The sequence below is a fragment of the Neofelis nebulosa genome, chromosome 6 (genome assembly GCF_028018385.1).
Source record: "Neofelis nebulosa isolate mNeoNeb1 chromosome 6, mNeoNeb1.pri, whole genome shotgun sequence".
Taxonomy (NCBI): Eukaryota; Metazoa; Chordata; class Mammalia; order Carnivora; family Felidae; genus Neofelis; species Neofelis nebulosa.
This window is the reverse complement of record NC_080787.1, coordinates 69,761,195-69,782,093: the sequence shown is the minus strand read 5'-3', so window position 1 is coordinate 69,782,093 and position 20,899 is coordinate 69,761,195. Positions and strand designations below refer to the sequence as shown.

General features: G+C 40.0%; 1 protein-coding gene across 3 annotated transcripts in view; it reads right to left on the bottom strand.

The window, feature by feature from the left end:
* Positions 1–4,562: 4,562 nt before the first annotated feature.
* KCNQ5 (potassium voltage-gated channel subfamily Q member 5) overlaps positions 4,563–20,899 on the bottom strand; it is a 519,096-nt gene continuing 502,759 nt past the window's right edge. For all 3 annotated transcript variants that reach the window (XM_058734458.1, XM_058734459.1, XM_058734460.1), the window contains 3 exons: positions 12,433–12,564; positions 10,233–10,359; positions 4,563–8,930 (listed from right to left, as the gene is read on the bottom strand). In XM_058734458.1, coding sequence (XP_058590441.1) covers positions 7,968–8,930; positions 10,233–10,359; positions 12,433–12,564 — 1,222 coding nt within the window. In that variant the 3' untranslated portion in view covers positions 4,563–7,967. The remainder of the gene's footprint in view (positions 8,931–10,232; positions 10,360–12,432; positions 12,565–20,899) is intronic.

The following is a 20,899-nucleotide window of genomic DNA, read 5'->3' as shown; positions in this document are numbered from 1 at the left end:
GAAATATTAATGGCTCACAAAGTAGAAGGAAAGCTTTTATTAAAAAAGACAATTTCAGGGTGCCTGGGCGGCTCAGTCAGTTGAGTGTCTGTCTCTTGATTTCAGCTCACGTCATGATCTTGTGGTTTGTGGGATGGAGCCCCACATCAGGCTCCTCACTGACAGCACAGAGCCTGCTTGGGATTCTCTCACTCCTTCTCTCTCTGCCCCTTCCCTGCATGTGCTGTCTCTCTCTCTCTCAAAATAAACAAACAAAAAAAGACAATTGCAAAAAGACTATTTTCTCCCTCAATTAAGTTTCACACTAGGAATTATCAAATTAACATTCTGTCTTCTTGGGACTGTAATTCTGATCTCTAAATCCAGTTCACCAAAGACTTCTGTATGGGCACACTCACATATTAATCATGTAGAAGTGGGGTGCCTGGTGGCTCAGTCAGTTAAGCACCGACTTCAGCTTAGGTCATGATCTCATGTTTTGTGAGTTGGAGCCCCACATCTGGCTCTCTGCTGTCATCACCGGGTCTGCTTTGGATCCTCTGTCTCCCTCACTCCCTGCCCCTCCCTCTGCATTCTCTCTCTCAAAAACAAACAAACAAACAAACAAACAAACAAACAAAATGTAGAAGTTAGTATCTCAGGGGTGCCTGGGTGGCTCAGTTGGTTGAGCGTCCAACTTTGGCTCAGGTCATGATCTCATGGTTTGTGGGTTCAAGCCATGTGTTGGGCTCTGTGCTGACAGCTCAGAGCCTGGAGCCTGCTTCAGATTCTGTGATTCCCTCTCTCTGCCCCTCCACTGCTCATGTTCTGTCTGTCTCTCTCTCAAAAATAAATATTAAAAAAAAAAAAAGTAGTATCTCAAACCCTGGAGTGAGACTACAAGTATTTAAACCGAGCTCTACCACTGAAAAGCTTTATGATCTTCAGCAAGTTAGTAATCTCTCAGTGCACTAGTTTTCTCATCTAATAGTAACTACCTATAACTATATAGTATGACCAAAAATATATATATTTATTATATTTTATTTTGTATATAATATATATTTTGTCTAAATTTTTTCTTCCAATAGAACTATGATTTTGTGGGTCCCTTCTCCCTAGTTCCAAAAGGGGAGTTGTGATTGGCTCAAGCCAATCAGGGCAGATACTTGGTGATGGTTACCAGCCTCAAGAATTAACTCAGGAAACAACAGATGTTGGTGAGGATGCAGAGAAAGGGGAACACTTTTGCACTGTTGGTAGGAAAGCAAACTGGTGCAGCCACTCTGATAAACAGTATGGAGCTTCCCCCCAAAATTAAAAATAGAACTACTCTATGACCCAGCAATTATACTATTAGGTATTTATCCCAAGGATACAAAAATGCTGATTCAAAAGGGCACATGCACCCCAATGTTTATAGCGGCCCTATCAAAAATAGCCAAATTATGGAAAGAGCCCAAATGTCCATTGACTGATGAATGGGTAAAGAAAATGTGGTGTATATACACAATGGAATATTACTCAGCCATCAAAAAGAATGAAATCTTGCTATATGCAACAACATGGATGGAACTAGAGTGTATTATGCTGAGTGAAATAAGCCAGTTAGAGAAAGACAAATATCATATGATGTCACTTGTATGTGGAACTTAAGAAACAAAACAGATAAACATAGGGGAAGGGAAGAAAAAATAAGATTAAAAAAAAGAGAGGGAAGCAAACTATAGAGACTCTTAACTACAGAGAACAAACTGAGGGTTGCTGGAGAGGGGATGGGCTACATGGGTGATGGGCAGTAAGGAGGGCACTTGTTGAGATGAGCGCTGGGTGTTATATGTAAGTGATGAATCGCTAAATTCTACTCTGGAAACCAATACTACACTATATGTTAACTAACTTGGATTTAAATAAAACAAAGCAAAGCACAAAAAAGGGAATGAACATGTGACCTGTTTTAGGTTGATCAAGTGTCAGGAAAGGATTTGTATTCCATGGTGAGTGGCAGGCTCCCCACCTCCTCCCTTTTCCTGTTGGCTGTGATTAAGGGTGTGTGTGGCAGCAGTTGCCTCTGGCAGCCATCTTGTGGACAAGAGAAGAATCATCAATACTATCCTGACAAGGAAGACAGTAGAGATAAAAACGTTGAAACTGGAACCTTGAAGATGTAATTGGGCAAACTGTATTATGCCATCCTACCTCTGGACTTCAACTGTGTTAGATAATAAAATGTTCTTATATATATTTTTAAAGTTAAAAAAAAAGGTTTTTATTTATTTTTGAGAGAGAGAGAACATGTACAAGCAGGGGAGGATGCAGAGAGAGAGGAGGACAGAGGATCTGAAGCAGGCTCTGCATGCACAGCAGAGAGCCTGATGTGGGGCTCGAACTCACGAACCGTGAGATCATGACCTGAGCTGAAGGCAGATACTCAACCAACTGAGCCACCCAGCCACCCCAAAAATGTTCTTATATTTAAGGTTGTTTCATCCAGAGTGTTCCTGGATATATTACCTGTGGTAATGTGGTAAGGATTACATGGCTTCACACTGTCAGTACAGTGCCCAACATGGGACTTGAACCCACGAATGTGAGAGCATGACCTAAGCTGAAATCAAGAGTCAGAGCTTAACCAACTGAGCCACCCAGGCGTCTCTGGTGTGATGTCTTCATGGCTCACATGAGAACGAGTGGCAATAAGGGGACGCATGAATACTTTGTTACTTGGGGTCACAGGGATGCGCAGGGACTGGCAATCCAGGAAGGAAGTCACACTAATGTAGGTGAAGGAAGAAGAAGCAAATAATGGAGAGATGAGCATCGCTAAAAATAAGAAAAAACGCATGTGGTTGAAAAAGTAGGTGTAGATGTTGTGGCAGGATATGAGAATGCTAGGATCGTGATGTCTCTCCTAGAGCACACCAGACTTAAAATTATGATAGGCATGAAGTGAATCATGGGCAAAGAGAAGTAAGTCATACCAGTGTACCTCTGGATTTTCTATTTATTTGAACAAAAACATTTTGCCATTTACCAGTTTTGTGGTGTTGTAATTTCCATGGCAGTGCATAAATCTATAGTTTACACACAATACATCTGATAAATTTCTGCTTCGAAATGTATAATTTGCAATTAGGTGGGCTAGAAAGTGAAGCCTTGTTGTAATTAAAATTAAATTGTTTTTAAAAACAATTTTTACTTGCATCACATTTTTGAAGCAGTGAAAGCCACACTAATAAAAGTTTCCAAGGTCTGGGAACCTATTTTTTTTTTAATGTTTATTTATTTATTTATTTTGAGAGAGAGAGAGAGAGAGAGAGGGAGGGAGGGAGAGAGCAGGAGAGGGGCAAAGAGAGAGGCAGAGAGAGACAGGATCCCAAGCAGGTTCGGCACTACCAGTGCAGAGCCCAGTGTGGGGCTCAAACTCACAAACCGTGATATCATGACCTGAGCAGAAATCAGGAGTTGGATCCTTCACTGAATGAGCCATGCAGGTGTCCCTGGGAACCTGTTTTTATCTATGGTTAAGATACAGTATTTGTCATAAGTATAATTTTGCTTTTAAGTGGTGGGGGTGAAAGGTAGTGCTAAACAAGTTCAAACGTGTTTGGAAGTGATTTACACTTTTAAGTTGGTCAAGCAGGCATGTTCCGTACACAGTTTTATTTTCACTCATCTCTAGAAGGTGGTAGAATAGGCATAGACGTGTTTGGTCTCATTAGAGCCTTGGTGGGAAGTCCCCTCACTTTGCTCTCCGGGATAACACTCCTTCTTCCTTCTTCCTCTTGTCTCAAATGCTTCTGTTAGGGCTTTGTTACCTTGTAGTCCAGAGTCCTAACATTCAGAGCTTCCTTTAAAATAATTCCGCTGGAATTAATCATGGATACTTAGTGCAAAATTCCTACGAGAATAGAAGGAATGGGCTATTTATTTATTTATTTATTTAATATATTGTTAAATTGGTTTCCATACAACACCCAATGTTCATCCCAACAAGTGCCCTCCTCAATGCCCATCCCCCACTTTCAAGTCCTTCTTTGGTATGGTGTTGCTGGCTAGAAGCTAAAAATGGTAATTCTGGGTAGCCAGGGGCTGCAGCTTTGGGCACCTGCCTGGTCTCCCAGTGATTTCCTGTCACTTGTTTAGCAAACCCTTTTATTAGAGTTAATACAAAGCACATGTGACATGTGTCTAGTTAATACACAAGCACTGCTTACCTGAATTTTGATCAATATCAAATTAATTTTTCTTATTTTTTTATTTTTATTTTTTAAGTAGGCTTCACACCCAGTGCCAAGCCCAACATAGGGCTTGAACTCATGATCTCAGGATCAAGACCTGAACTGAGCTAAGAGTCAGATGCTCAATCCACTGAGCCACCCAGGCGCCCCTAATTTTCTTATGATACGCCCTCAAAAACATTTGCAAATCTCCCCCTCCCCAAATTACCAATGGTTTCTTCACTCACATTGCAGAAAGGGAACTTTTATATTTCAGTCCAAAATCTGTACACACCCCATTTGGCTCACTGGGCCCAGTGAGTTCAGAACCAACCGGTTAGTTCCAGATAAAAACAGTCACGCTAACTGTTTATAGACATATTTTTAATGTTTTACTTTAAAACAAATGATCCCAGTAAAAGAGAGCAAAGGAAATTACATTTCAATGATAGCTTGAGATGGGTATGATGTTCCTGATTTATTTGTTTTCAGGAACAGACGACTGTATTGTCATACTTGACTTTTAGAACCGCTCACTTAAAATGCACATAATTATATTAAGTTTCTCTTACAAAAACACAACCATGTCATTTAAGGCAAAAAATATCAGCTTCTGGGGAGATACATTAATGTTTATGACATTTGCTCAGTCTGGTTGAATGAAGTGATCCGTTAATTTAGTTGCTCAGACTTCATCCTTTCTTGTAGTTTTGCTTTGCAAATGGGCATGAGAATTAGTCACTTTGTGCCTGATTTCCTCCTATTAGACTTGTTTCACCTGCAAATTATGAACTTTCAGAATCACTGAGTCAATGGGAGGTGAGAAAGGCACCTTTGAACAGGAGATAAAGACTTAAAAACTCAATAAAGTGTCTTAAAACAAAACTTGCAACCTACAGATATTAATTTAGTTGAACAAAATGCAAACATTTAGACCAGACACAGCAATATTTTTAGTCAACCTCATAGAAGGGATGTTTGCTAGTGCGTGTTAGCTTCATCAACCCTACATATCGAAGAAGGCAGACAAACTTCTGAGCATGTGACTGCTCAGTGCTCAGCTAAATTGTGCTTCAAGACACCATTTGGCATGGACCAATGGGACTTTGCTAAGTGTAAATGGGAGACCCCTCTCAACTCCGTCGAGAGTAGCACAACAGACAAAACCCTACAGTTTGCATACAGCACGACTATCTTTTAACATCCAACAGTTTTTGTGCTAGAGTAAGATAGACACAAAATGGTCATGGCTTCAATGTATAAAAGTTTTTCACATCATGGTTTATCACATTTTGCTACGATTAAGACCTCAGTGATGCATTTAGGGTTTGTTTCTGAATCTTCAGTCTTCAACAATGCTGGATGAATACTGTGTTTGAAGCCTAAAGAGGCCTAAGGAGGGGTCCCCAATACATTCAGAATTCCTGCTGCCAGTGGGGTTCGACCCAGGACAGAGTATGTCCAGGAATCAATGCTACCTGAAAGTTGCTGCCTCCCTCCTCTTCCTCGACTGATATTTGGAGAGAGCCTGCAGAGTGCATGGCAGGTGTCTGGCTTTAGGTCAGAGGAATGGTGTGTGTGTGTGTGTGTGTGCGCGCGCGCACGTGTGTCCAACCTCTTTGGGAGAGTGTGTCGCAACTTCAGGTTGAGGAGAGACATAGTAGGTGAAAAACTTCATTTAATAATTTACTAAAATTCTGTGCTTCAAAAATGAAAATAATTGCTTTAAAAGCTTGATAAAATCTTTTTTAACTGGAGTGTAGAATTGAGACCCTAACTTCTGTGTGTCTCCAGCAGCCAAGAAGATTCTGAATGATACACTCCAGGGGAGGATGCTAGAATCCAGGTGGGTTGAGAAGAGAAAGCTTTTAAAATTTCAGTGCTTATCAAAAGGGGCAAGGGTTTTAAAAGGTTGAGAAGCCTATTTGAGGAAGAGCAGAGAAGTCGCTTACTTGGGGATGGAGACTGGGTAAGGCCTGGTGAAGTTCAGGAGCAAAAGAGTGTCAGGGAATTGATAAGTTATTGGAGAGGAAGAGTAGGAGAGTCAGGGGTGGAGAAAGCCAGTTGGGGGAGACAGTTGGGAAGGACTGGTGGATTTCAGGGCCTCCTCCTGCCTTTGGACAGCCAGTTGCTATCCCTGCTTTGTCTTCCTGGCTGATGAAAGTTTTTTGGAGGAGCATTATCTGCCAAGGAAAAAAACTCTTCCTTTCATAAGTCCTTCTGTGGCTGGAGTTTAACTGAACTGAAGTGCTCTCTGGCTTCTCCTTGCTTTTTTTAATGCCATTACCTTGGCTGAAGTTCTGAGACAGCTAGAGAGGTTTCCAACAAGCAGTCAGCGTGGCTTGCTTTTCTGGTAAATGCATCTTTCACTTTGTTTCCCTTGGGTCCTTGCTGCTGCGGCTATATGATTAAGTGTTTTGATTTGCAGACCCAGCCAGGAGTACCTGGCTTCTAACTGTAAATGTATATACCAGAAACGGAACCAATAATTATAGATTTGGGGCAACATTCTTGGGGGAGAATAGAAAATGTTTGCTACAGTATAAAAAGTAAAGGAAGTTTAGTTATAGCCTTCCGTATGCAAAATGTATTACATAATAGCAAAAAACATTCAGGGCGTATTAAAAAATAAATACCTTGCAAAATTCTCTGTTTATATATAAGACGAAGGGATGTTTAGGTAGTTGAGATTCCCTAGTAATATTCATTTTCTAAAAAGATCAAGTTCTTCTATTTTGGTTTGTTTTTCTCCCTCTCTTTACCCTCTGAGGGTGAGGCTATTTTCATTAACTTCACCCACTTCCTGGTGTTGTGTCTGGATTCTTTTCAAGCCTTTCCCGTTTCAGTCTCACTCCAATGTCTAATTCCCCAGGATCCTGCCTGTCAATTCGGCGGGAATGGTTTCTGACACTACAGCAAGCTGGGGGTGGCGCCATTGCAGAGAGATCAGCCCAGCCGCACTGGTCCTTCTACTCATCCGTATTGTATTCGCTTGTGTAGAAGTCGACCACTTATAAAGGTGATTTAGCCATCGAGGAATACCTTCCCATGAACTCACATGTATCAAATAGTCTATTTGCCCCACTGGCCCTGAATTTCATTATTTGCACACTTTCTAACTTAAGAACATTCTCGTCCTAAAGAACAACATGAAAATGATGTGCAAAATTGCTTGCCACAGCGTTAAATCACCAAAAGCACACAGATTGACATTCAAATTACATTAATAATAAAATGACTGGATAGGAATGGGTTGGTAAATATATCTTGAAATAAGCAGCCGTTTCTATTATTATTCCCAAGTTCTGCTTTCCTTGATACCTTGTTAGCAGCGGTTGATGGTAGCCATTGTGTTTACATATACATTATGGCCTAATTTTGAAAATGTATTTTGTATTTAATCACAAAGCAGAAACGCCTGAAATTTGAAGTTGTTTACTCCCATAATTTCAAAACACAGAGTCAAATCTTCTAAATGACCTAATCTTGACATTTTCACACACCCCAAAGCATTAGCAGTGTTTGGTTTCTCAGGATTTTTAACTCAAGGTACATTACTAAATGAGTGGGTTAATGTTGATGTACCTTGGAATTTCAGCCATCCCTAACATGCATTTTCATGCAATTAAAAGATAACGGGCTTATAAACTTTCTTTCGTCTTCTTCCTGATTCTTGCAATTTCAACTTTTTAGGAGGGCTTTCGAAATAGTTCATGCAATGATATGTCTGGCTAAAGGAACTTCTATGCTAGAAGGAAAATGAAGAACTTATTTCAGTTTGACATGAGGCAAGCTGAGGGCTTCTGTACTTTCTCCTGCCTTACAAATGCTCTGAGATGATCGTGACCTTCCAGTCCTTAGAGAGTCTGACGCAAAAGCAGTTTCCCTGGCAGGCTGCGGCACAGCGTCAAACGTGTCTGTCTCAGTCTCTTCAGGACCCACCTCTTCATCAGTTATAAACAATTTGGATTCCCTCCATTTGGGGTAAAAATCCTGGCTGCCTCTGGAGCCACTTGACTCACTTCCAGAAAGCTGTATATTCAGTTCCTCCGTTGACCTGATCAGGTTTTGCACTGACAGGGATTTGCCCAAGTCCTTGGGCACCACGGGGTGGACAGATAACAGAGTTTCTCCTCCCATATCAAAGCTTTTCCTTAGAGAACGGTCCTTGGTCAGATTTGACTGTGCAACCTGAACATTTTCCTTGGAGGCAACAAGGCAGGTGGTGACATCAGAAATGCTTTCCTGTAAGCCTGCGGGGTTTGGGTGCAGGGTTTCTGGCCTGGGTAGATGCTTGATGGCTGGGAGAGGAGGCGGGATCTGTAAAGTTGTTGGGGCTGCTGGCTTGGGTGCCACATTTATTTGGTTTGCAATGTTGTTGGCGGCTGCCACTGCAGAGCCATCACTTTGACTCATTGGCACCTGTGTTGCTTGACTGTGCATAGTAGGGCTAAGCGCATAGAAAGTCTGAGCGCTGAACTCATTTGGCGTCAGAATGAACTGCAGGCCTCGAGAGATGTTGGCACTAGCTGATCTGGATAAGCAGCCACTGTTCTGTGCGGAACTGGACAGGTCTTTGCTATCCACAGGGCTTTGATAGTCAGATGTCTGTTCACATTCAAAAGGTGGGATCTGGAATGAGGCCAAAGTGAGGGCAGAGGCAGAGCCTTTCCGGAGGACCTGTTGATATATGTCTAGTAGGCAGTCTAGCTTGGACTCGATGGACTGCACCTAAAAATGGGGAAAATGGTTACATATGAGTATAACCTGTCATAAGAATGGGCTTCATTTCTAGAATTAAAAAGTGCAGTCAGGGTGTTTCAATACAGTTAAATATTGAGTATAATGAACGTCAGCAGTGGTGGGGGCAAGGGATGATTTCAGAGGAGAGGTATGATTTGGCTTCTACATAATCTCTACCAACACCCACCCCCTTAACTCTTTAAAATGGACAACTGATGTTCTCAAAAAACATATAAGCACTGTAAGAAAGCAACTTCAAGACTCCCAGCCCAATCAAGCTGCCTTTGGCTAAGCCTCCTCCAAGAAATATTCTGGGACTCTACTGCAGTCTGGTCAGGAACTTCTATAATGAAAGCAAGACCTTAAATATCAATGTAGGTGATTCCAAATTTAAAAATAAAGGTACCAGGGGGCAAAGCATAAGAGACTCTTAAATATAGAGAACAAACAGAGGGTTGCTGGAGGGGTTGTGGGAGGGGGATGGGCTAAATGGGTAAGGGGCATTAAGGAATCTACCCCTCAAGTCATTGTTGCACTATCTGCTAACTAACTTGGATGTAAATTAAAATACATAAATAAATAAAAATAAAGGGATAAAATGCTTCAGAATTAATACTTGAAATATTTTTGATTAGACTGGGGAGCAGTTTGATTTCTGGACAGTTGTCTTTTTTTAAAGTTTTTAATTTTAATTCCGGTATAGTTAAGATACAGTGTTATATTAGTTTTAAGTGAACAATGTAGTGATTCTGCAATTCCATACACTACTCAGTGCTCATCATAAGTGTACTCTTTAATCCCCATCATCTATTTCGCCCCTCCCCCTCCCCCAGCCCCCTGCGGGCCACCATAAATAACCATCAGTTTGTTCTCTATAGTTAAGTTAAGAGTCTGTTTCTTGGTTTGGACGATTATCTTTGTATGAGAAGATACAGCTTCAGGGTTAGCAACTTTCAATGTACCATGATAGTTACAATGAAGTTTTGTTCTGTTTTTTAAAGAGTGAAAAAGATAACCACCAAAACACAATGAAAAATAGATCTTTGTTATTTTATTGTTGAAAATTTATAGTTGCCTCAAGTATTAATTGATGAGATGAAATTTTTTATTCCTCATGTGGAAATCCAAGTGTTTTAGAGAACACTGTCTATGCACAAAAAATGTAATTTCATTCACTCTTTCTTGGTTTTATGTCTTTAAAATACATTAATCACTAAAATACATCTAATTGACAACATTTTGATTAAAAATATTCTGACTTAAAAGTTAACCAATGTAGTTGAACCGTACCTGTTTTTCAACCTTGACCACACGGCCGAGCATACTGAGATCATCAGTGGTCTCATGTTCTGCTGTTATTTTCTCTCGGCTCTTTTTATCCGATGTGATTTGCCCTTTTCCAAGAATTTGGTCAACACTATCAAGGAAAGAGGAGATCTGATTATAAATGCTGAAGGTGGAGATTGCCCTAGGCCAGAATGAAGTGTTTTGAAAAGAAAAATTAAAGACGATTATCTTTAATTTATGTAAAATGAAATAAAAATGATCTTATTCCAGTTGATGTGCTTATTTTCTTAATATGAGAATTACACACGAGATTAATTTTTTCATTACTCCGGTCGGCGATGAAGTCACTTATGGGCTATCTTCTGGAGGCAAAATTGTCCTAAACTACAAGATAACTTGTCTGTTTCCATCTCTGACCAGGCATTTCCTGAATTTGCTGAAAAAATTACAAAATCATAATTATGATTATTTCATGTTAATAGAACAGATTATTCAGTACATCTCATATGTGAGAGATAGGCAGATAAGAAAGTGATCACCTCCATCTTTTGGAATTCTAGTTGGGGAATATACACTGCATGAGCTGGAAATGTAAAGATTAGTTCTACAAATTCTGTGGCATTTCAACTTTATAAAAATGCTTGGAGCCACAGATAGTACTATTAAAGGACTTGGAAGACCATGGCCACACAGGCAGAGATTGTAACATGACTACAGAATGAATTAAAACAATTTCCAAGGAGACTTGATCAACTGAAATGGGGATTACTGTCTTCTTTTGTGTGTGTGTTAGAACTGAATTATCAGGAGTACTGACTCAACATTCCCGTTTGCTTTGTCTGCCTAGAAATACAGGCAGTGCCTACCTTCTGTCATATCTAATCTATTATACTGCAAGCTCTGCAAGGACTAAGTCATTATTTTATTAATCTCTGAATGTCCATAGTGCCTGGCACACATTCAGGACTCAATAATTGCCTGCTGGATGAATGAATGAGTGAATGAATGAATGAACAAATTATGATTTCTATAATTGATGAACAGGCGTTTCAGTAAGGGCGCATTATATCCCACTGGGCTAAGTGTGCTGTGGGATAAAAACAAATGTTTAAGACTCTCTCCTTGTGTTTTAAGAACTCTTCAAACACAAACACCAGTAATTTGTGCCTGAGAGTGAAGCAAGACTCTTAAAAAACTGAGTTGACTGAACATTCTGGCTTCAAGATAACACAATCAAATGTGGTTGGAGGAACATATTGAACTCATTTCTTTTAATCACTCACTAAGATGCTCACCGGAGAGATAGTGTGTACCTAGCACTGTACAGGACACTAAAGAAGAGAAAGGCCAGTCTTAGTCATGAACAAGAGGAATAAACTTGCCTCCAGGAAACAACATGGGAACCAACCCCTTGTTTTTCAGTCCCAATTCTCTGGCACAGTATACCAAGATTGTGAGTGTTTCTATGCTCTGTAGTAGTTCTAAATGCTGTAGGAGGTCAGAGAAGGGAAAGGTCTGGTTTTGTGGGCCAGATAGTCGGGTCAAGTTTAATGAAGGAGAAAGACTATTCTTTTTTTTTTTTTTTTAAATTTTTTTTTTCAATGTTTTTTATTTATTCTTGGGACAGAGAGACACAGAGCATGAACGGGGGAGGGGCAGAGAGAGAGGGAGACACAGAATTGGAAACAGGCTCCAGGCTCCGAGCCGTCAGCACAGAGCCCGACGCGGGGCTCGAACTCACAGACGCGAGATCGTGACCTGGCTGAAGTCGGCCACTTAACCGACTGCGCCACCCAGGCGCCCCATGAGAAAGACTATTCTTGAAGGATGGTTAGGATTTAGAGAATAACAAAACAACAATAGCGGCAATTATTCAAATGACATCAGCAACAACCATTAACATTTTTTGAGCATTTAGTTAATGTGTATTAATTCATTCAATCCTCATGACAACCCTATGAAGCAAGCACTAACATGAGTCCCATTTGTACAGATGAGGAAACTGAGATACTGTATACTGTCGTTGGAGGCTTCTAATGCCTGATTTACAGCCTTCAATAAAAGTCTATGTTAAAAGAAAAAGTGCAGTTATCCATGAAAATGAATTAGAAATATGAGATTCAAGAGTTTTCTCTACAAAAAGTTCTTCTCAGATAGTTTTTATCCCTATTCCTTCACAACAAATCTCATTTCTATTGCTTACCGTGTTTGGAGACTTTTAATTCTACACAACATGTCTAGATGACCAGCAGAATATTGTTCAATGACATCTTTTACATCATATGGGCGTAATGTTTCCTTAAACTTCCGTTTTGCAACATGAAATTTCATAATCCTGTAAAAGCAACATATTCCATATTAATCTCCATAACTTTGCTAAAAGAAGTTACCCAAATAGCTTGCTAGTAAACATGAGAAACTCTGGGGAAAAAAAATGTCATGCATCAAATTATTTTAGGCTCCTCCAGAAATGCAACATAAAAGTCCAAGATTATAGTAGGCAATTTAAGAATATCTCATGGGATGCACACATTGAGAGTAGAAAAACACACAAAAAGAGACTTAATACTAAGTGTTATACCTTTTTAGTGTTCACTGAAACCTCAAATTAAAATCAAAGTTAAAATGCAATCCTGCCTTTCCTATGTGACCCTCGGAAGTCTAAGAAATAACACACTGCATTCCTTAAAAAATATAAAAGTTGTTAAAATGGTCTTTTGTGTACCTATATGCAATTTCAGATGCAGATGTGTCTGCAAAACTCTCTTATTCTCTCTAGAGAAATGTACCTTTGTATAGACATTTTTGAAAATTCTGTTTCATAAATTACTTTTGCAGAATGCTGCTCCATTAGGCAGCCATGTTCCCTTTGTTTCAGACATAACACACATCCACTGAGCTTGGAGATCTAAGATTTCAGAACCAGAGATCTCTTTTATTACAGTGCTTCCCCCAACATGGACCTTTGTTTTAAAACAATGTTTCATCAATAAATCCCATGATGCCATAATAGCCAAGTTGCCTAAGATAACCAGTTACTGCAATAACTTGATATTATTCCCAAAGAAATCAAAGAAGCATAACATTTTAATGAGTCTGTGCAGCCTTATTGCAGGTAAATGTTAAGCCTGCCAGTGTTTTTTCAACCATTAAATGGCTCATAGACTCCCGTTATCACACTCATGGATCCCAGGCTGGGAATTAGTCAATTAGGCTCTGCAAACCAAAATTTGTTGTCCCCCGGTGGAAAGTGGGAGGATTGGGAATAAATGTAGGATTTAAACAGAAAATACTCATTACCTATCCTGATAGCTCATTGCAAGGAATCCAAATTGTTTTACTGGTTAAAAAGCCCCAAACTCTTTCTTGTAATTGTATTATTAACTTCAAATTAATTGCACACTAATTATTCTGGAATCATTTATCCATAATATTCTTTCTCCCTCTCTCTACCACATTTTCTCCAACAGGCTCTTTTTTATTCAGGGTTTTTTGATCTGTTTTTATTTGCAAAAATATGTAAGCAAAGTTATTCACAGGAAAGTAAAGGAGATATTTTTTGTTTTTATTTTTTTAATTTTATTTTTTTAAATGTTTATTTTTGAGGGAGAGAGAGACAGAATGTGAGTGGGGGAGGGGCAGAGAGAGAGGGGGACACAGAATCCCAAGCAGGCTCCAGGATCTGAGCTGTCAGCACAGGGCCTGAGGTGTGGCTCGAACTCACAAGCTGTGAGATCCTGACCTGAGCCGAAGACAGATGCTTAACCGGCTGGGCCACCCAGGTGGCCCAAGGAAATCTTTTTTAATTTAACCTCTTAGTATTTAGCTTTAGTTCCTTTTCTTTTTTTTTTCCAAATTTGGTTGGGGTTCAGTCTCCTATATTAAAAAATGGAGAAAAAATAGTGAAATATGTACTCTCTGAAATTTTTGGCCGTAATTATTTTTTAAATACCTGTTTCCCCACACTAAATTGTCAGCTACATGAAAGCAAGGCTGGGTCTCTTTTGCACAATGGTCAGTGGTCAGTAAGTGTTAGCTATTGTTACTACCAGTACTTCTACTATGGCTGTGACTACTACCATTTTTCTTCAACATTGTGTTCTCAGAGCTTTGCACAGTTCCTGATACACAGTAGAAAGAAATATTTGTTGAATAAGAGAAGAAAGGAAAGAAAGAGAAAAAGAAAATATCTGTGAATCTGGCTAATATTAAGGATTAATATTAAGGATAAAACTGAAAGAAAAGCTAAGCCAAAGCCCAGACACTTCTTTACTAACTGTCAGAGTAGCTAATGGCGCCTGGGTGGGTGGGAAGAAGGGAAAAATCATTCTTACACAACCTAGGTGGTTTTTAGGTGTTGTTGTTTGTGTTTTCAATAACCCTACCACTTGTTATGTGACGTACTTTAGATGTCTTGTCTTCAAGAGCACTTAAGATATTTTTATTTCCCTGGGAATGCAAGCTGGTGCAGCCACTCTGGAAAACAGTATGGAGATTCTCAAAAAGGTAACAATAGAATTACCCTATGACCCAGCAATTGCACTACTAGGTATTTATCCAAGGGATACAGGCATGCTGTTTTGAAGGGACACAGGCACCCCAGTGTTTATAGCAACACCATCAACAATAGCCAAAGTATGGACAGAGCCCAAATGTCCATCGATGGATGAATGGATAAAGAAGATGTGGTATATATATATATACAATGGAGTATTACTCAGCAATCAAAAAGAATGAAATCTTGCCATTTGCAGCTATGTGGATGGAACTGGAGGGTATCATGCTAAGTTAAATTAGTCAGTATGAGAAAGACAAATATCATATGACTTCACTCATATGAGGACTTTAAGAGACAAAACAGATGAACATAAGGGAAGGGAAACAAAAATAATATAAAAACAGGGAGGGGGGCAAAACATAAGAGACTCATAAATATGGAGAATAAACAGGGTTACTGGAGGGGTTGTGGGAGGGGGGATGGGCTAAATGGGTAAGGGGCACTGAGGAATCTACTCCTGAAATCATTGTTGCACTATATGCTAACTAATTTGGATGTAAATTTTAAAAAATAAAATAAAAAAAAAAGATATTTTTATTTAATTTCCCTCGGTGCCTCGGTGGCTCAGTTGGTTAAGCCTCTGACTCTTGACTTTGGCTCAGGTCATGATCTCACAGCTTCGTGGGTTCTAGCCCTGCATCAGGTCTTTGCTGACAGCATTGAGCCTGCTTGGGATTCTCTCTCTCTCTCTCTCTCTCTGCCCCTCTCCTGCTCACTCTCTCTTTGTCTCTCAGAAATAAATAAATAAACATTAAAAAAATAAAAAGAAAAGATATTCTTATTTCCCTTTCGTATTTAGGGAAACTGAGATTCAAAGACTTGTCCCTACACAAGCAATCAGTATGAGGCAAAGCCAGGATCCCACCCAGATCTGTCCGTTCTCACCTTCATATCACCTCCTGGTTTCCCATGGCATAAATTCTGGAGATGTTGACAAGGTTGGCTGGGATCTTTGGCAATTTTTCTTGGCTATAGTGGTAGAAACCACCCTACACGCAGAGGGACAAGCTTTGGCATGAGTTAGTGTGTTCCCACCGACTGTAGCTCAGGCATTTGTGGCCTGTGGCATGGCTGCCCAGCGGTGGACCCACATGCCTCCAAACTGAATGATCTGTTTTGTCCTAATGGGGGCCTGCCCTTGTTTTTTGTAGGGAGTTGTGTGAATTCTCTATGGTAATTTGTCTCAGAGTTGAATGTTGTTTTTCTCTTTACCTTTCACAAATATTTTAACAGAAGAACAATTTGAAAGCATTCAACAGACAGTGTTACACTCTAGCCCTTAGTCATATTTTAAGCAGATCATAGATCATTTTATTTACATAATTTACCATTTATAAGCTAGCCAGATTAAAAGAAAATTCATTGTTAATAATTTTGATCAATATTTATAATTTGGATTTGTACTACTTGCACATTTCCATGGTATAAATACTCCTACCATACTTCATTTCAAGCTATCAATGTGACATCACTTAAATAAGAAATTGGGAAGAGATGTACAATATTATATCATTAATCATATTTACACCATAGAGACACAATAGATGTGTATAACTCAAGAACAGAGAGAGTAATATGTTGTAAAATGATTAGGAAGTAGTGAGTGTTGAATATGTATTGCTTTTGTTTTTAATATAATTTATTTTATTGTGAGTTTATACAATTTACTTTTTCATAATGACTGTATTTAACAACCAGCAAAATTCCTAAAAATGTGACAATCAGCTCCTGAAAGTCAGTACAGGCTGGCTCCAGTCCATCCCTGCATATATCCCTCCTTTTCAAATAATTGAAATAATATTATTAATCCAATTTTTAATTCCTAAACATGAAACTAGGCAAATCTGTAAGTAAAGCATTGGAGGGAAAGCAATTCCCCCAAAGAATGATACAATGTGTAGCCTATTAAGAACTTTAACATTGACTCAGCTTTGCATAATCATCATGTGGCCCTACTGAAACACTACAGAAGACAATCAGTCTCCCGTCTAGGACTGCTAAGCATTTACTAGGGCATCAGTGAGTGTGAAAAACCATTTTACCTATTAAGGATTAGGTTTTCTGTTATAGAAACAAATAGATTTTGTTTTAACAATTTTAATTAATTAATTAATTAATTAATTTTTATTTTAGAGAGAGAGAGACCACATGTGCAAGGGAGAGGGCCAGAGGGGGAGAGAGAGAGAATCACAAGCAGGCTCTACATTCAGCATGGAGCTTGACATGGGGCTCCATGTGGGGCTCCATCTGGGGCTTGATCCCATGAGCCTGGGACCATAACCTGAGCCTAAATCAAGAGTCAGATGCTCCACCAAGTCACACAGGTGCCCCTATTTTATTTTATTTTTTAAGTAATCTATACACCCAACATGGGGCTCAAACCCACAACCCTGAGATCAAGAGTCACATGCTCCACTGATTGAGCCAGCACCCCTGGACAACAAATAGATTTTCTTAACCGTCTTTGTTGTAGGTTGAAAATGAAAACATTGAAGAGGTCTAAGGTGAGATATGAAAATTCAAAATCGGGCAATATGTTTTATAAATGTGGAGGGAATGTTTAATAACATACATATTTTGGAAACCAGTAATTTATATGAAGGATGATGGCATTCATTTTGCCTTTGTTAAGGACAGACCAAGTATGTACTAATAGCTCCCAAAGCTGTCCCCTCCTTTTGATTTGCAATACTGTAACCTTGAAAGAATAAATCTTTCAAAGTGAAAGTAAGAACATCTTTCCCCCTTCCTAAGATCCTTCATTGGTTTTCATGGCCTGTCAAGTAAACATCAAATTCCTTAGTATATCATAATAATGCTGTTTATGGACTGGCCTTTCTCGACTTCTCTCACCCCATCCCCTTCCACTCTGCCTTTGGAACTTGAGGTTCCAGCAACAACAACAACAAAAACTTGCAGGGCCACAAAACACCATTCAATCAATTATAAACTTCAATTGTTTGTATATGCTATTTCCTCTTCCTGAAATCCTATGATATCTTCAAAAAAATTTAAAAAATATTTATTTATTTTTGAGACAGCATGAGCAAGAGAGAGGCAGAGAGAGAGGGGACAGAGGATCTGAAGTGGGCTCCATGCTGACAGCACTGAGTCTGATGTGGGGCTTGAACTCATGAAACATGAGATCATGACCTGAGCTGAAGTCAGATGCTTAACTGACTGAGCCACCCAGGCGCCCCGCCCCATATGATATCTTTAAGACTCAGCTCTAAAGTCAATTTTCTTATGGAAATTTCTGTGATTCTTCCAAAGTAGTTAGTCACTTGCATATCAACCTCTATTTTAGTACTTAGCACACTGCACTGTAATTATTTGCTTATACATTTGCCTCCTTCCCCAGACTGTATAACGTTCTTGAATGAAGGGTTATTTCCTCTCCCCTTGATAATCCAACATTTGGATTAATGGTCATGAGAGGTTTGTTTGTCTGGAAGCTCTACCAAGGAGACTGGGTGGGCCACCCAAGAGATAAGAGGGTAATGGATGGGGACCTCACACCTTCTCTCTCCACATGATCATCTCTATTCATTCCTCTTTAAGAAGCTTGCACTCCAGTCTTCCTGGAGTTTTTGTCACCAAAGTGCTCATTTCTCAGGATTCTGTCTTTGTACTCTACCTAAAATGCTAACTGTTCTGGACTCAGCCCAAGCATTGACTTCTCTAGGAAGTCTTTCTTGATCACCTCTATAGGGAAAGATGGTCTTTTTTTGTGCCCTCAAATGCATTGTCCTGTAGCTACACTGAGGCACTGTATCTCACCCACTGGACTTTATCAATGTTAGGGCTATGGTTTTTACCCTAATGTCTTGCACAATCCCTGGCAAGTATCAGAGGTTCAACAAAAGCCTGCTGAAGAAATGAATGGGGATCAGCTACTCTAGTTGCTCAAAGTTGTTTACATTGTTTTGTGGCAAGGCAGGCTCTTGTAGAGGTCTTCTTGAAAGAATGCCTTAGAATTAAATTGGAGTTCTTCAGACATATTTCAGGGAGCACAAATCCAGAATTACTCAAAGTGTAGACAAGGGGCAGAAATTTTTTTCTATAAAGGGCCAGATAGTAAGTATTTTATGCTTTATGGGTTGTATGGTTTCTATTGAAGCCATTCATCTTGCATTGTGGCATGAGAGCAACTACAGACAATACATAAGCAAGTTAAGTGTAGATGTGTTCTAATAAAACTTTATTGACAAAAAACAAACATTGGGTTGGATTTTGGCTCCCCACTGTAGTTTGCTGCCCCATGGTTTAGATAAGAGGGATGCGGGGAGCAGGAGCAATGAGGAAATGGCTTTCAGGCCAGGAATAAACAAAAGCCCGTGCACTGGCCTGGGGAAAAGATGCAGAAGACCTCAGTGGTACCCTACATGCATATAAAGAAGTTTAAAATGTTCTATATATTGCTTGGTAGAAAGGAATGTTTAATCAGGTCATTCTAGAGTAAAATTAGGACTGTTAAGAAACATTTCACAATTAAGATAATAATGCCAAGCAGTAGTTTAAATTATAACCCTATGAGAAGGGTATTATTGTCATCTCCACTTGTAGATAAGGAAACTGAGGCATAGAGAGGTTAATAACTTGCCTGAAGTTAGATAGTTAGTAAATGTGGAATTGGGATTTGAATGAGTTTGGTTCCAGTGCTGAGCTGTTAATCACAATGTTGTACTATTGTCTTAATATTAAGATTTTATATTTTGACACAAAATAACAGCAACAACAAAGATCCTTTCATATGATACAGCTCTTTTCACTCACATGTGCCTGGCATGTAGGTTCTCAAAGCTGCTAAGTGAATGGACTGTTCTTACTGGGCTTGTTGGAAGGTCTTTTGGAGGACCAAAAAAAAAAAAAGACTGAGGAGTAAGTTACACTCTCACTGGCTTCTTTTTTTCATGAGGGTAAATTGCACCACTGGAGCTAATGCAGCAGCAAAGAGCAAAAGCCCTTGAAGTTGGTTTCCTTTGATGCTGTCTGGAACTGAGAAGCTGGCTAGGAGTCTGAGAAAAGGAAACCTCTTGCACAAAGCTGACATGCCCTGTAGTACCACTAGAGGGGGAAAAAGATTCATCACAAACTTCATAAACTGGCACCTCCTGTTGAAACTGAAGGAAGTCTGCTCACACAATGTTCTGAGCACGAAGAAATAACTAAAGCAAAGTTAAACTCTGGGTAGAATATATCTATATATACACACAAACACATGTGCACTTATAAGGAAATGTAGGTGCATTTGTTGCCATGAGTTATAAAATCTTGCAAAAGTCTTGTTCCAGTCCTCTAAATCAGGGTAACAACATTGCATATAAATATGCAGAGATAAGAACGATTAGAAAGACAAGCGGCAGTGACTGCGGCCGCCACGGAACAGATGGAAGGGCCCGGCCGGCAGCCAAGGCGCGGGCAGGGCGGAGAGGGCTCAGCCGACTGTGAACCGAAGAGGCAGTTTGATTGACTGTAAGGACAGCCGTACTTCCCAAGCTTGGCTGCTCACTGGAACCGGCCGCGAGCTGTAAAAAACGCCCATGCCTGGGTCCCACCTCCGTTGTAATTGATCCAGGGTGTGGTTCAGAGATTTTGTAAAACTCTTCAGGGGATTCTAACGTGCAGCTCAGGTTCAGAGTCTCTGAAATGGAGGTGGGAAGAGGGAGATGGCAGAAAGATTTCCTTGCTCCCTGCCCCCACGCAAAGAAGTGATGGTGGGTGTTGCTAGGTCTTCTTTGTTACACCTGTCATACCCATAAGGCAGAGGGTCAGTGTGCTTTGGCGTCAGGCCTCTAATCAGAACCTGAATGTTTCCTGACCCCCTCCCTGCGTGAGGCCTGAAGTCTCATACAAGGAATAGTTAAGAAATTCCATTTGTTTTTCGGAAGGGAAAGGGAGTGCCGGGCGACGACTGATTGATTTTCTTTAAGTAAGTGTTCGTGGAGCGCCTACCACTGCGTGCTGGGGTGTGTGCTAGGTGCCGGAGGAGCACTGCCTCTGCTGGAAAGGAGCTGGCAGAGGTGAAGGAGGCTCCAGTGATTATCTGTCTCCAGTTTCTTCTCTCTCCAGTCCTGGTGGAGGCAGCAGCCCCTGTGGCCGGGAGCTCTGA